The 17171-nt window shown below is 55.3% G+C and overlaps 1 protein-coding gene across 1 annotated transcript in view; it reads left to right on the top strand.

Moving 5' to 3' along the window:
* The window catches only part of LOC116937404 (E3 ubiquitin-protein ligase UBR4), a gene marked incomplete at its 5' end in the record, with an annotated part of 266747 nt that overhangs the window by 26865 nt on the left and 222711 nt on the right, over positions 1-17171 (top strand). Inside the window, 4 exon segments of the mRNA XM_076058468.1 lie at positions 4597-4880; positions 7410-7593; positions 11827-11931; positions 12404-12556. Coding sequence (XP_075914583.1) covers positions 4597-4880; positions 7410-7593; positions 11827-11931; positions 12404-12556 — 726 coding nt within the window.

Below are 17171 nucleotides of genomic sequence, written 5' to 3'. Positions count from 1 at the left end.
ACACTGGGAGACTCTGGGAGACACTGGGAGACTCTGGGTAGGCACTGGGAGACTCTGGGAGACACTTGGAGACTCTGCGAGACTCTGGGAGGCACTGGGAGACACTGGGAGACTCCGGGAGCATCTGGGAGACACGGGGAGACACTGGGAGACTCTAGGAGACACTGGGAGACTCTGGGAGACACTGGGGAGACACTGGGGAGACACTGGGAGACACTGGGAGACTCTGGGAGACTCTGGGAGACACTGGGAGACACTGGGAGACTCTGGGAGACTCTGGGAGACTCTGGGAGACACTGGGAGACTCTGGGTAGGCACTGGGAGACTCCGGGAGACACCGGGAGACTCTGGGAGACTCCGGGAGACTCCGGGAGACACTGGGAGACACTGGGAGACTCTGGGAGACTCCGGGAGACTCTGGGAGACGCTGGGAGACTCTGGGAGACGCTGGGAGACTCTGGGAGACTCTGGGAGACTCCGGGAGACACCGGGAGACTCCGGGAGACTCTGGGTAGGCACTGGGAGACTCTGGGAGACACTGGGAGACACTGGGAGACTCTGGGAGACACTGGGGAGACACTGGGGAGACACTGGGAGACACTGGGAGACTCTGGGAGACACGGGGAGACACTGGGAGACACTGGGAGACACTGGGAGACACTGGGAGACATGGGGAGACACTGGGAGACACTGGGAGACACTGGGAGACTCTGGGAGACACTGGGGAGACACTGGGGAGACACTGGGAGACACTGGGAGACACTGGGAGACTCTGGGAGACACTGGGAGACTCTGGGTAGGCACTGGGAGACTCCGGGAGACACCGGGAGACTCTGGGAGACTCCGGGAGACTCCGGGAGACACTGGGAGACACTGGGAGACTCTGGGAGACTCCGGGAGACTCTGGGAGACGCTGGGAGACTCTGGGAGACGCTGGGAGACTCTGGGAGACTCTGGGAGACTCCGGGAGACACCGGGAGACTCCGGGAGACTCTGGGTAGGCACTGGGAGACTCTGGGAGACACTGGGAGACACTGGGAGACTCTGGGAGACACTGGGGAGACACTGGGGAGACACTGGGAGACACTGGGAGACTCTGGGAGACACGGGGAGACACTGGGAGACACTGGGAGACACTGGGAGACACTGGGAGACATGGGGAGACACTGGGAGACACTGGGAGACTCTGGGAGACACTGGGGAGACACTGGGAGACACTGGGAGACTCTGGGAGACTCTGGGAGACACTGGGAGACACTGGGAGACTCTGGAAGACACTGTGAGACTCTGGGAGACACCGGTAGACACCGGGAGACACTGGGAAACTCTGGGTAGGCACTGGGAGACTCTGGGAGACACTGGGAGACACGGGGATACTCTGGGAGACACTGGGAGACACGGGGATACTCTGGGAGACACTGGGAGACACTGGGAGACTCTGGGAGACACTGGGAGACTGTGGGAGACTCTTGGAGACACTGGGAGAGTCTGGGAGACACTGGGAGACTCTGGGAGACTCTGGGAGACACCGGGAGACACCGGGAGACTCCGGGAGACTCTGGGTAGGCACTGGGAGACTCTGGGAGACTCTGGGAGACACTGGGAGACTGTGGGAGACTCTTGGAGACACTGGGAGACTCCGGGAGACTCTGGGAGACTCCGGGAGACTCTGGGAGACTCTGGGAGACTCCGGGAGACACCGGGAGACTCCGTGAGACTCTGGGTAGGCACTGGGAGACTCTGGGAGACTCTGGGAGACACTGGGAGACTCTGGGAGACACTGGGGAGACACTGGGAGACACTGGGAGACTCTGGGAGACACGGGGAGACACTGGGAGACACTGGGAGACACTGGGAGACATGGGGAGACACTGGGAGACACTGGGAGACACTGGGAGACTCTGGGAGACACTGGGGAGACACTGGGAGACACTGGGAGACTCTGGGAGACTCTGGGAGACTCTGGGAGACACTGGGAGACTCTGGAAGACACTAGGAGACTCTGGGAGACACCGGGAGACACCGGTAGACACCGGGAGACACTGGGAAACTCTGGGTAGGCAGGGAGACACTGGGAGACTCTGGGAGACACTGGGAGACTGTGGGAGACTCTTGGAGACACTGGGAGACTCTGGGAGACTCTGGGAGACACTGGGAGACTCTGGGAGACACTGGGAGACACTGAGAGACACGGGGAGACACTGGGAGACGCTGGGAGACACTGGGAGACACTGGGAGACTGTGGGAGACACAGGGAGACACAGGGAGACACTGGGAGACTCTGGGAGACACTGGGAGACTCTGGGAGACTCTGGGAGACACTGGGAGACTCTGGGAGACACTCGGGAGACACGGGGAGACACGGGAGCATCTGGGAGACACTGGGAGACTCTGGGAGACACTGGGAGACTCTGGGAGACACTGGGGAGACACGCGGAGACTCTGGGAGACTCTGGGAGACACTGGGAGACTCTGGGAGACTCTGGGAGACACTGGGAGACTCTGGGAGACACTGGGGAGACACGCGGAGACTCTGGGAGACTCTGGGAGACACTGGGAGACTCTGGGAGACTCTGGGAGACACTGGGAGACTCTGGGAGACACCGGGAGACACCGGGAGACTCTGGGAGACTCTGGGAGACACTGGGAGACACTGGGAGACAGCGGGAGACAGCGGGAGACTCCGGGAGACTCCGGGAGACTCTGGGTAGGCACTGGGAGACACTGGGATACTCTGGGAGACACTGGGAGACACGGGGAGACACGGGGAGACACGGGGAGACTCTGGGAGACACTGGGAGACTCTGGGAGACTGTGGGAGACTGTGGGAGACTGTGGGAGACTGTGGGAGACACTGGGAGACACTGGGAGTCTCTGGGAGACACTGGGAGACTCTGGGAGACTCTGGGAGACACTGAGAGACACGGGGAGACTCTGGAAGACTCTTGGAGACTCTGGGAGACTCTGGGAGACTCTGGGAGACACTGGGAGACACTGAGAGACACGGGGAGACACTGGGAGACGCTGGGAGACACTGGGAGACACTGGGAGACTGTGGGAGACACAGGGAGACACAGGGAGACACTGGGAGACTCTGGGAGACACTGGGAGACTCTGGGAGACTCTGGGAGACACTGGGAGACTCTGGGAGACACTCGGGAGACACGGGGAGACACGGGAGCATCTGGGAGACACTGGGAGACTCTGGGAGACACTGGGAGACTCTGGGAGACACTGGGGAGACACGCGGAGACTCTGGGAGACTCTGGGAGACACTGGGAGACTCTGGGAGACTCTGGGAGACACTGGGAGACTCTGGGAGACACTGGGGAGACACGCGGAGACTCTGGGAGACTCTGGGAGACACTGGGAGACTCTGGGAGACTCTGGGAGACACTGGGAGACTCTGGGAGACTCTGGGAGACACCGGGAGACACCGGGAGACTCTGGGAGACTCTGGGAGACACTGGGAGACACTGGGAGACAGCGGGAGACAGCGGGAGACTCCGGGAGACTCCGGGAGACTCTGGGTAGGCACTGGGAGACACTGGGATACTCTGGGAGACACTGGGAGACACGGGGAGACACGGGGAGACACGGGGAGACTCTGGGAGACACTGGGAGACTCTGGGAGACTGTGGGAGACTGTGGGAGACTGTGGGAGACTGTGGGAGACACTGGGAGACACTGGGAGTCTCTGGGAGACACTGGGAGACTCTGGGAGACTCTGGGAGACACTGAGAGACACGGGGAGACTCTGGAAGACTCTTGGAGACTCTGGGAGACTCTGGGAGACTCTGGGAGACTCTGGGAGACACTGGGAGACACTGGGAGACACTGTGAGACTCTGGGAGACTCTGGGAGACTCTGGGAGACACTGAGAGACACGGGGAGACACTGAGAGACACGGGGAGACACTGAGAGACACGGGGAGACACTGGGAGACACTGGGGAGACACGGGGAGACTCTGGAAGACACTGGGAGACACTGGGAGACTCTGGGAGACTCTGGAAGACACTGAGAGACACTGGGAGACACTGGGAGACTCTGGAAGACTCTGGGAGACACTGGGAGACACTGGGAGACTCTGGGAGACACTGAGAGACACTGGGAGACTCTGGGAGACTCTGGGAGACACTGAGAGACACGGGGAGACTCTGGAAGACTCTTGGAGACTCTGGGAGACTCTGGGAGACTCTGGGAGACTCTGGGAGACACTGGGAGACACTGGGAGACACTGTGAGACTCTGGGAGACTCTGGGAGACTCTGGGAGACACTGAGAGACACGGGGAGACACTGAGAGACACGGGGAGACACTGAGAGACACGGGGAGACACTGGGAGACACTGGGGAGACACGGGGAGACTCTGGAAGACACTGGGAGACACAGGGAGACTCTGGGAGACTCTGGAAGACACTGAGAGACACTGGGAGACACTGGGAGACTCTGGAAGACTCTGGGAGACACTGGGAGACACTGGGAGACTCTGGGAGACTCTGGGAGACACTGGGAGACACTGAGAGACACGGGGAGACACTGGGAGACACTGGGAGACACGCTAACCCCACCACCCTGCCCCCCGCCCCCCCCCAGGCGACAAGGATGACGATGACGAGGAGGAGGAGCAGGAGGAGAAGTTGCTGCTGCTGCTGCCCACACTGCAGGGGCAGCAGCAGCAGCACGGGCGCATCGGCGGCGCTGCCCACGTGGGAGGAGGCGCCTCAGGGAGTGGGGCACCGCGAGGGAGCGGTGGTGGTGGTGGCGGTGGTGGTGGTGGTGGTGGCCGTGGCGGCCGCGGCGGTGGCGGTGGCGGTGGCCTGCCCCAGCAGAGCAGCTCTGAGCAGCCCGAGCCAGAGCACGGGGACTTCGAGATGGTGGTGAGTGCAGTGGTGGTGGTGGTGGTGAATGTCGTGGTGGTGGTGGTGAGTGTGGTGGTGGTGGTGGTGAGTGTGGTGGTGGTGGTGGTGAGTGTCGTGGTGGTAGTGGTGGTGAGTGTCGTGGTGGTGTGTGTCGTGGTGGTGGTGAGTGTCGTGGTGGTGGTGGTGGTGGTGAGTGTCGTGGTGGTGAGTGTAGTGGTGGTGAGTGTAGTGGTGAGTGGTGGTGGTGAGTGTCGTGGTGGTAGTGGTGAGTGTCGTGGTGGTGGTGGTGAGTGTAGTGGTGAGTGTCGTGGTGGTGGTGGTGGTGAGTGTCGTGGTGGTGGTGAGTGTCGTGGTGGTGGTGGTGAGTGTGGTGGTGGTGAGGGTGGTGGGGGTGAGTGTTGTGGTGGTGGTGAGTGTGGTGGTGGTGGTGAGTGTGGTGGTGGTGATGGTGGTGGTGGTGGTTATGGTGGTAAGTGTTGTGGTGGTGAGTGTCATGGTGGTGAGTGTAGTGGTGAGTGTCGTGGTGGTGGTGAGTGTCGTGGTGGTGGTGAGTGTGATGGTGAGGGTGGTGGTGGGGGTGAGTGTCGTGGTGGTGGTGAGTGTGGTGGTGGTGGTGGTGAGGGTGGTGGTGGTGAGTGTGGTGGTGGTGGTGAGTGTTGTGGAGGTGGTGGTGGTGAGTGTGGTGGTGGTGGTGAGTGTGGTGGTGGTGGTGGTGAGTGGTGGTGTTGGCGGTGAGTGTGGGTGGTGGTGCTGGCGGTGAGTGTGGGTGGTGGTGGTGGTGGAGGTGGAGGTGGTGGTGGTGAGTGATGTCCCTGCCTACGATCCATCCTCGACTAAACCACCAGGCTGGATTGTGTGTGGAGCTCATAAATCCTTGAAAGATCTGGGACAAATTCCCCATCGGTGAGCTCCTCCGGCAGGCGAGGCTGCGTTGGCTGGGCCACGCAGACGGCATGCCCAGCCACCGCTTGCCTAAACAGCTTTTGTTTGGCCGGATCTAGGGGGGGCTAGACGGGCACGACACGGGCTTGAGAAGAGAGGGAGCTAATTGGGTGAGTGGTACGGGCTAAAGAAGACATGGAGCTGCTGAGGTACAAGAGGACGTGAAGCCGAGTGGATTTGCCGATGACCGGTACCAGCGGTGTCAAAATCGGCCTCTGTGAAGGGGAGGAGGCAGTCGCCCTCCAGTAGCAATGGAGGGCAGAGGAGCGACGCTCACAACAACGAGCGGAGCGCCTGGCGGCTAAAGCACAGCAGGTTGGCACAGTAGGGGGGCACAGGTGGTGCATCGGCCACTCATCTCAGTCAGTCGACCCGTGGCACCTGCTGGGTCTGTCCCGTGACCTCCTGCCAGCGGGCGTTCGACACCTCACGTGGCCTTCACGTGCACCTAGCCTGGCACAATCACTGCGGTGACGTCACCACCACTTAGTGTTGAATGGCGGTTGCTGGTGGTGGTGATGGTGGTGAGTGCGATGTGTCTGTAACGCACACACTGCCGAGACAGCCCAGACTATCCCATTATACTGCTGATGCAATTACTACTACTACTGCTGCTACTGGTGGTACTACTACTGCTGATGCAATTACTACTACTGCTGCTACTGGTGGTACTACTACTGCTGATGCAATTACTACTACTGCTGCTACTGGTGGTACTACTGGTGGTACTACTGCTACTACTACTACTACTGCTGCTACTGGTGGTACTACTGCTACTACTGCTACTGCTGCTACTGTTGGTACTACTGCTGCTGCTACTACTACTACTGCTGCTACTGGTGGTACTACTGGTGGTACTACTGCTACTACTGCTGCTGCTACTGTTGGTACTACTACTGCTGCTGCTGCTACTGCTGCTACTGGTGGTACTACTACTGCTGCTGTTGGTACTACTGCTACTGTTGGTACTACTACTGCTGCTGCTACTGCTGCTACTACTACTGCTGCTACTGCTGCTACTGGTGGTACTACTGGTGGTACTACTGCTACTACTGCTACTGTTGTAACTGCTGCTACTGCTGCTGCTACTGTTGGTACTACTGCTACTACTGCTGCTGCTGCTACTACTACTACTGCTGCTGCTACTACTATTGATACTACTACTACTGCTGCTACTACTACTACTGCTACTACTACTGCTGCTGCTACTACTGCTACTACTATTACTACTGCTACTACTACTGCTACTCCTACTGCTGCTGCTACTACTACGACTGCTGCTACTACTACTGCTGCTACTACTACTACTGCTACTACTACTACCGCTACTACTGCTGCTACTACTGCTACTACTACTGCTACTACTGCTGCTACTCCTACTGCTACTGCTCCTACTACTGCTGCTACTACTACTGCTACTACTACCGCTGCTACTACTACTGCTGCTACTACTACTGGTACTACTACTGCTCTTACTACTACTACTGCTACTACTGCTCCTACTGCTACTGCTCCTACTACTACTGCTGCTACTACTACGACTGCTGCTGCTGCTGCTGACGGTGCCATCGCCTCTTGCCGCCGCCGCCGCCGCGTGCTCGCCAGCCGGAGGGCATGGTGCTGGAGGGCGGTGCTGACGTCGTGGCCGCCGGCGCCGGAGAGTCGTCCTTGGAGGCGCTGCTGGCCGGGGCCGAGGGCTTCCCTCCGACGCTCGACATCCCTCCGGACGCGGACGACGAGACGATGGTGGAGCTGGCCATCGCGCTCAGCCTGCAGCAGGACCAGCAGGGTGGGTGGTGGGAGACACGGGGAGACACGGGGGAGACACGGGGGAGACACGGGGGAGACACGGGGAGACACGGGGGAGACGCGGGGAGACGATGGTGGAGCTGGCCATCGCGCTCAGCCTGCAGCAGGACCAGCAGGGTGGGTGGTGGTGGTGGTGGTGGGAGACACGGGTGGAGACACGGGGGAGACAGGGGGAGACGGGGAGACACGGGTGGTGACGCGGGGGAGACGCGGGGAGACGCGGGGGAGACGCGGGGGAGACGCGGGGAGACGCGGGGAGACAGGGGGAGACACGGGGGAGACACGGGGAGTCACGGGGAGACACGGGGAGACAGGGGGAGACACGGGGGAGACACGGGGGAGACACGGGGGAGACACGGGGGAGACACGGGGGAGACACGGGGAGACACGGGGAAGAATGGGGGAGACACAGTGGAGACACGGGTGGAGACACGGGTGGAGACACGGGGGAGGCAGGGGTGGAGACACGGGTGGAGACACGGGGGAGACACGGTGGAGACGCGGGTGGAGACGCGGGGGAGACGCGGGTGGAGACACGGGGGAGACGCGGGGAGACGGGGAGACGCGGGGAGACACGGGGAAGACAGGGGGAGACAGGGGGAGACACGGGGAAGACGGGGAGACGCGGGGAGATGCGGGGGAGACGCGGGGGAGACACGGGGAGACAGGGGGAGACAAGGGGGAGACACGGGGAGTCACGGGGAGACACGGGGAGACAGGGGGAGACACGGGGAGACACGGGGAGACACGGGGAAGAATGGGGGAGACACAGTGGAGACACGGGTGGAGACACGGGTGGAGACACGGGGGAGGCAGGGGTGGAGACACGGGTGGAGACACGGGGGAGACACGGTGGAGACGCGGGTGGAGACACGGGGGAGACGTGGGTGGAGACACGGGGGAGACGTGGGTGGAGACACGGGGGAGACGCGGGGAGACGGGGAGACACGGGGAAGACAGGGGGAGACAGGGGGAGACACGGGGAAGACGGGGAGACGCGGGGAGATGCGGGGGAGACGCGGGGGAGACACGGGGAAGACAGGGGGAGACAGGGGGAGACGCGGGGAGACGATGGTGGAGTTGGCCATCGCGCTCAGCCTGCAGCAGGACCAGCAGGGTGGGTGGTGGTGGTGGTGGTGGGAGACACGGGGAGAGGGAGGGAGACAAGGGGAGGGAGGGAGACACAGGGAGGGAGACACAGGGAGGGAGACACAGGGAGGGAGACACAGAGAGGGAGACACAGGGAGGGAGACACAGGGAGGGAGACACAGAGAGGGAGACACAGAGAGGGAGACACAGAGAGGGAGACACAGAGAGGGAGACACGGGGAGAGGGAGACACGGTGAGGTAGTGTTGAGTTGCTTTCCACCCACCCCCTCTCTGCCACAGTGCCGGCCTTCATAGGTGCGGCTGCTGCTACTCGCTACTAACAGCACGCGTGTGTGTGTATAATGTGTGCGTATGTGTGTATAATGCGTGTGTGTGTGTAGCGTGTGTGTGTATAATGTGTGTGTCTGTGTGTATAATGTGTGTGTCTGCGTGTGTATAATGTGTCTGTGTGTGTATAATGTGTGTATGTGTGTGTATAATGTGTGTGTGTGTATAATGCGTGCGCGTGTGTGTGTGTGTGTAGCGTGTGTGTGTATAATGTGTGCGTATGTGTGTGTGTATATAATGCGTGTGTGTGTGTGTGTAGCGTGTGTGTGTATAATGTGTGTGTCTGTGTGTGTGTATAATGCGTATGTGTATATAATGCGTGTGTGTGTGTCTGTGTGTGTATAATGCATATGTGTGTGTATAATGCGTGTGTGTGTGTGTGTAGCGTGTGTGTATAATGTGTGTCTGTGTGTGTGTATAATGTGTATGTGTGTATAATGCGTGTGTGTGTAGCGTGTGTGTGTATAATGTGTGTGTCTGTGTGTGTATAATGCGTGTGTGTGTAGCGTGTGTGTGTATAATGTGTGTGTCTGTGTGTGTATAATGCGTGTGTGTGTGTAGTGTGTGTGTATAATGCATGTGTGTGTAGTGTGTGTGTATAATGCGTGTGTGTGTATAATGCATGTGTGTGTATAATGCGTGTGTGTGTATAATGCGTGTGTGTGTATAATGCGTGTGTATAATGCATGTGTGTGTATAATGCGTGTGTGTGTATAATGCGTGCGTGTGTCTGTGTATAATGCGTGTGTGTGTGTATAATGCGTGCGTGTGTCTGTGTGTGTGTATAATGCGTGCGTGTGTCAAATGCGTGCGTGTGTGTAGCGTGTGTGTATAATGTGTGTATATAATGTGTGTGTGTAATGCGTGCGTGTGTATAATGCGTGTGTGTGTGTCTGTGTGTGTGTATAATGCGTGTGTGTGTCTGTGTGTGTATATAATGTGTGTATAATGTGTGTCTGTGTGTGTAGCTATAATGGGTGTCTGTGTGTGTGTTTAATGTGTGTCTGTGTGTGTAGCTATAATGTGTGTGTGTGTATAATGCGTGTGTGTGTAGCTATAATGTGTGTCTCTGTGTGTGTAGCTATAATGCGTGTGTGTGTGTGTGTGTAATGCGCGTGTGTGTAGCTATAATGTGTGTCTGTGTGTATAATGTGTCTGTGTGTATGTGTGTCTGTGTGTATAATGTGTGTCTGTGTGTATAATGTGTGTCTGTGTGTATAATGTGTGTCTGTGTGTATAATGTGTGTCTGTGTGTATAATGTGTGTCTGTGTGTGTGTTTATAATGCATGTGTGTGTGTAGCGTGTGTGTGTATGTGTGTTTATAATGCGTGTGTGTGTATAATGCGTGTGTGTGTGTGTAGCGTGTGTCTGTGTGTGTAGCTATAATGTGTGTCTGTGTGTGTGTAGCGTGTGTCTGTGTGTGTAGCTATAATGCGTGTCTGTGTGTCTGTAGCTATAATGCGTGTCTGTGTGTGTGTAGCGTGTGTCTGTGTATGTAGCTATAATACGTGTCTGTGTGTGTGTGTAGCGTGTGTCTGTGTATGTAGCTATAATACGTGTCTGTGTGTGTAGCTATAATGCGTGTCTGTGTGTGTGTAGCTATAATGCGTGTCTGTGTGTGTGTAGCTATAATGCGTCTGTGTGTGTGTAGCGTGTGTCTGTGTGTGTAGCTATAATGCGTGTTTGTGTGTCTGTAGCTATAATGCGTGTCTGTGTGTGTGTTTAATGTGTGTCTGTGTGTGTAGCTATAATGCGTGTGTGTGTATATAATGCGTGTGTGTGTAGCTATAATGTGTGTCTGTGTGTATAATGCGTGTGTGTGTGTAGCGTGTGTCTGTGTGTGTGTTTAATGTGTGTCTGTGTGTGTGTTTAATGTGTGTCTGTGTGTGTGTTTAATGTGTGTCTGTGTGTGTGTTTAATGTGTGTCTGTGTGTGTGTTTAATGTGTGTCTGTGTGTGTGTTTAATGTGTGTCTGTGTGTGTGTTTAATGTGTGTCTGTGTGTGTAGCTATAATGTGTGTCTGTGTGTGTGTTTAATGTGTGTCTGTGTGTGTAGCTATAATGTGTGTCTGTGTGTGTGTTTAATGTGTGTCTGTGTGTGTGTTTAATGTGTGTCTGTGTGTGTGTTTAATGTGTGTCTGTGTGTGTGTTTAATGTGTGTCTGTGTGTGTAGCTATAATGTGTGTCTGTGTGTGTGTTTAATGTGTGTCTGTGTGTGTGTTTAATGTGTGTCTGTGTGTGTGTTTAATGTGTGTCTGTGTGTGTGTTTAATGTGTGTCTGTGTGTGTGTGTTTAATGTGTGTCTGTGTGTGTGTTTAATGTGTGTCTGTGTGTGTGTTTAATGTGTGTCTGTGTGTGTGTTTAATGTGTGTCTGTGTGTGTGTTTAATGTGTGTCTGTGTGTGTGTTTAATGTGTGTCTGTGTGTGTGTTTAATGTGTGTCTGTGTGTGTGTTTAATGTGTGTCTGTGTGTGTGTTTAATGTGTGTCTGTGTGTGTGTTTAATGTGTGTCTGTGTGTGTGTTTAATGTGTGTCTGTGTGTGTGTTTAATGTGTGTCTGTGTGTGTGTTTAATGTGTGTCTGTGTTTAATGTGTGTCTGTGTGTGTGTTTAATGTGTGTCTGTGTGTGTGTTTAATGTGTGTCTGTGTGTGTGTTTAATGTGTGTCTGTGTGTGTAGCTACAATGTCTGTGTGTGTGTATAATGTGTGTCTGTGTGTGTGTTTAATGTGTGTCTGTGTGTGTGTTTAATGTGTGTCTGTGTGTGTGTGTGCCACAGCGGGCGGTGGTGGCGCCCTGCGCCTGCAGAGCCTCGTGCTGCCCGCACAGACACAGAGCTCCTCGTCGCTGGACGCGGGCACACTCTCAGACACCACCGCCTCGGGTGAGACACCCACACAGACACCCACACAGAGACCCGCACAGAGACCCGCACAGAGACCCACACAGACACCCGCACAGACACCCACACGGCCACCGTGAACCCCACCCACCCACACGGCCACCGTGAACCCCACCCACCCACACGGCCGTCGTGAACCCCACCCACCCACACGGCCGCCGTGAACCCCACCCACCCACACGGACACCATGAACCCCACCCACCCACCCACACGGCCACCGTGAACCCCACCCACCCACACGGACACCGTGAACCCCACCCACCCACACGGCCATCGTGAACCCCACCCACCCACACGGCCGTCATGAACCCGGTGGTTGTTGTCGTCGTTGTTGTCATCGTTGTTGTTGTTGTCATCGTTGTTATTGTTGTTGTCATCGTTGTTGTTGTTGTTGTCATCGTTGTTGTTGTTGTCATCGTTGTTGTTGTTGTTGTTGCTGCACTGCCCCTCCAGCGCCAGCGTCCGATGACGAGGGCTCCACTATGGCTACGGACGGCTCCACGCTGCGCACCTCACCGGCTGAGCCGCACGCCGGCAGCGCAGCCGGCAGCAGCAGCTCGGAGAGCGGGGGCAGCGCCGTGGGCTCCGTCGCCGGGGACCACAACGGTGTGCACCTAGCCTGGCACCGCCGCTGTCGCTACGGCCGCTATCACTGTCACTACCACCACCACTGTCACTACCACCACTGTCACTACCACCACTGTCACCACCACCACTGTCACTACCACCACTGTCACTACCACCACTGTCACTACCACCACTGTCACTACCACCACTGTCACTACCACCACTGTCACTACCACCACTGTCACTACCACCACTGTCACTACCACCACTGTCACTACCACCACTGTCACTACCACCACCACTGTCACTACCACCACCACTGTCACTACCACCACTGTCACTACCACCACCACTGTCACTACCACCACTACCACCACCGTCACTACCACCACTACCACCACCGTCACTACCACCACTGTCACTACCACCACCACTGTCACTACCACCACCACTGTCACTACCACCACTGTCACTACCACCACTGTCACTACCACCACCACTGTCACTACCACCACCACTGTCACTACCACCACTGTCACCACCACTGTCACTACCACCACTGTCACTACCACCACCACTGTCACTACCACCACCACTGTCACTACCACCACTGTCACTACCACCACCACTGTCACCACCACCACTGTCACTACCACCACTGTCACTACCACCACCACTGTCACTACCACCACTGTCACTACCACCACTGTCACTACCACCACTGTCACTACCACCACTGTCACTACCACCACCGTCACTACCACCACTGTCACTACCACCACTGTCACTACCACCACTGTCACCACCACCACTGTCACCACCACCACTGTCACTACCACCACCGTCACTACCACCACCGTCACTACCACCACCGTCACTACCACCACTGTCACTACCACCACTGTCACTACCACCACTGTCGCTACCACCACTGTCACCACCACCACTGTCACTACCACCACCACTGTCACTACCACCACTGTCACTACCACCACTGTCACCACCACCACTGTCACCACCACCACTGTCACTACCACCACTGTCACTACCACCACTGTCACTACCACCACTGTCACTACCACCACCACTGTCACTACCACCACTGTCACTACCACCACCACTGTCACTACCACCACTGTCACTACCACCACCGTCACTACCACCACTGTCACCACCATCACTGTCACCACCACCACTGTCACCACCACCACTGTCACCACCACCACTGTCACCACCACCACTGTCACTACCACCACCGTCACTCCCACCACCGTCACTACCACCACCACTGTCACTACCACCACCACTGTCACTACCACCACCACTGTCACTACCACCACTGTCACTACCACCACTGTCACTACCACCACTGTCACTACCACCACCGTCACTACCACCACTGTCACTACCACCACTGTCACTACCACCACTGTCACCACCACCACTGTCACTACCACCACTGTCACTACCACCACCACTGTCACTACCACCACTGTCACTACCACCACTGTCACTACCACCACCACTGTCACTACCACCACCACTGTCACTACCACCACCACTGTCACTACCACCACCACTGTCATTACCACCACCACTGTCATTACCACCACCACTGTCATTACCACCATCACTGTCACTACCACCACCACTGTCACCACCACCACTGTCACCACCACTGTCACTACCACCACTGTCACTACCACCACTGTCACTACCACCACTGTCACTACCACCACTGTCACTACCACCACTGTCACTACCACCACTGTCACTACCACCACTGTCACTACCACCACTGTCACTACCACCACTGTCACTACCACCACTGTCACTACCACCACTGTCACTGTCACCACCACTGTCACTGTCACCACCACTGTCACTACCACCACCGTCACTACCACCACTGTCACTACCACCACTGTCACTACCACCACTGTCACTACCACCACCGTCACTACCACCACTGTCACCACCATCACTGTCACCACCACCACTGTCACCACCACCACTGTCACCACCACCACTGTCACTACCACCACTGTCACTCCCACCACCGTCACTACCACCACCACTGTCACTACCACCACCACTGTCACTACCACCACCACTGTCACTACCACCACTGTCACTACCACCACTGTCACTACCACCACTGTCACTACCACCACCGTCACTACCACCACTGTCACTACCACCACTGTCACTACCACCACTGTCACCACCACCACTGTCACTACCACCACTGTCACTACCACCACCACTGTCACTACCACCACTGTCACTACCACCACTGTCACTACCACCACCACTGTCACTACCACCACCACTGTCACTACCACCACCACTGTCACTACCACCACCACTGTCATTACCACCACCACTGTCATTACCACCATCACTGTCACTACCACCACCACTGTCACCACCACCACTGTCACCACTGTTGTATATATAGGTGTTATGAAAATTGATGAAAATAATGAAAATTAAATGAAATTTGAGATTTGCATAATTTATCCGAAATTATGTTAATTAGTGTAATTATGTGCATAAATTATGCTGATTCGAGAGATAATCGTATTAATTTATGCGAGTGGGCGTGGTTATGATAACGCAGGTCGTTATGGATTATCAGGTCGAGCCTCGGTGACGAGGATTGTGTTATGAATTGGAATAACGCAATTAATCGTATGCAGTGACGCAGGCGTTGTGAGCGTGAATGAGAGAGAGACGATTCGACTCTGCTCTTCAATTCCGTATTATCGATAAGGATACGATTACTCTCGATTGAACATTACGGATTATGTGTGTTATGGATCATGTGGTGATAGTGTGCTTATGATAGGTCCCCAGGATTCGGATCTCATACGCAGAACAATATTATGCAGAATTTCAGGAAGAATCACACACAAACCTTCTGCTTTAATCAATTTTATTTCTAGCTAACTTTAATTTTTGGATAATATGAAAACTCAATCTCGGGATTTTGGAATTTCAACACAGCGTTAACATGATACCATCACGATTGCGTTGTTTCACCTCGATAGCGGCACCTGTGGTTAATTCCCGACGCGTAACGCAATCGATCGGTTGTAGAGAGAGAGATTAAAAACATGCGAACTATTCTATCAAACCTTAACTTTATAATATGCAAACTCGTATGCTTGAATTGTTATACAACACGGCACTTGGTTTTTGATTCGTATCCAATCCTTAATACATTCTGATATGCGAAGTTATTATGCTTGAAATCGTCAGCACAGTACCACGTTGATGTTCGTTCATTGATTCATAACGATTATGAATTTAAAGCGTTCGACTGTAATACTTCTAATTGCCTTATCAACACCACTCGATGGCCACAATGCTTCGTTACTTGAATTGTCACACAAAACAGCAATCGGTCACTGATCATGCGCGGCCCTTAATGCAATTATTGTCACGTTGTTAACAATAGGATGACTGATTATTATGCAACGCTACTCGTTGACAGGGCACTCCAACCAGTATTATTCTTGGAGGCACAAATATGCGTTTGAATTCGTTATTTCATTCGTGGATACCGGCAAGGTTATGCAGAAAGACAAATATTAACGAACGACTCAAGTATTCCTAATCAACTTCTCAACGCGACTCAATGGGTGGCGATGTTTCCTTTTGAGATCCTTATCTCGGGCCAATCTTTTAATTGATTGTGGCCAGACCCCTGACAGGGAACCGGTTGAACAAGCTCTCTATCCCCGCGAGCGGCGCTCCGTGGTGAGGAGCCAAGAATTAATCCTTGTTAATGGGTCAGTAGGTAATTTATGCGGTTAGAAGTACAGCCCCAGCACAATATTACAGAGAAAAATCATGAACACTCTTAAAAACGATGGATTATTCACTCGGTCGTTGCGATGTTTCCACAATCACGGATGGTTCAATGGCTTGAGGTTTTTAGGCTTTGTTAATGACCCGTGTGTGTGTGTTGAATGGTGTGAGTGGTGTAAGAGTAGGCCAATGTTCAGAATCGATTCTTTGCGTCAAGCAGACGTCTGGTTTGTGTGTAGTGGGGGGCAGTGTATCATACGTATCAGTTGATTCTTCTTTCAGTAGTTGGTTCGGACTCGACGGACGTTGGTGAACGAGTAGATGCGTTGTTGTAGCTGAGATGACCGTCTGGTAGACGGCGTTAGAAGCACGCCCGCAGCGGCGCGCTGGTGCTGATGCTGGTGCTGATGGCACGCTGGTGGCGCGCGCTCTTTCTCCTTGAAGACGCGCGAACGCGCCCGTGCTGATTCGCTGATAGCAGTTTCTCTCCACTGCTGGCTGAGCTGCTGCACGCTCTTGCTTGGCGTTGCTGGCCGCGCTCTTTCTCCTTGAAGATGCGCGAACGCGCCCGTGCTGATTCGCTGACAGCAGTTTCCTCCACTGCTGGATGAGCTACGCCGGCATGCGCTCTTTCCGCTGCTGTAGTATCTGACGCTGCGCTCGCGAGCGACAGGTCAAGTTTTCTTCTGCTGAGTTGAGTTGAGATGAGTCTTCTTCTGTTGAGCTGAGTTGAGATGAGTCTTCTTCTGTTGAGCTGAGTTGAGATGAGTCTTCTTCTGTTGAGCTGCCCCCGAGGGCTGATGAGTTGGCCCCGAGGGCTGATGAGCTGGCTTCAATG

Source organism: Petromyzon marinus (assembly GCF_048934315.1).
Source record: "Petromyzon marinus isolate PM22_M1 ecotype Great Lakes invasive population chromosome 75 unlocalized genomic scaffold, UKy_Petmar_22M1.pri1.0 chr75_unloc.2, whole genome shotgun sequence".
NCBI classification, from domain to species: Eukaryota; Metazoa; Chordata; class Hyperoartia; order Petromyzontiformes; family Petromyzontidae; genus Petromyzon; species Petromyzon marinus.
The sequence above is the reverse complement of the archived record's forward strand: the minus strand, read 5'-3'. Positions and strand labels throughout refer to the sequence as shown.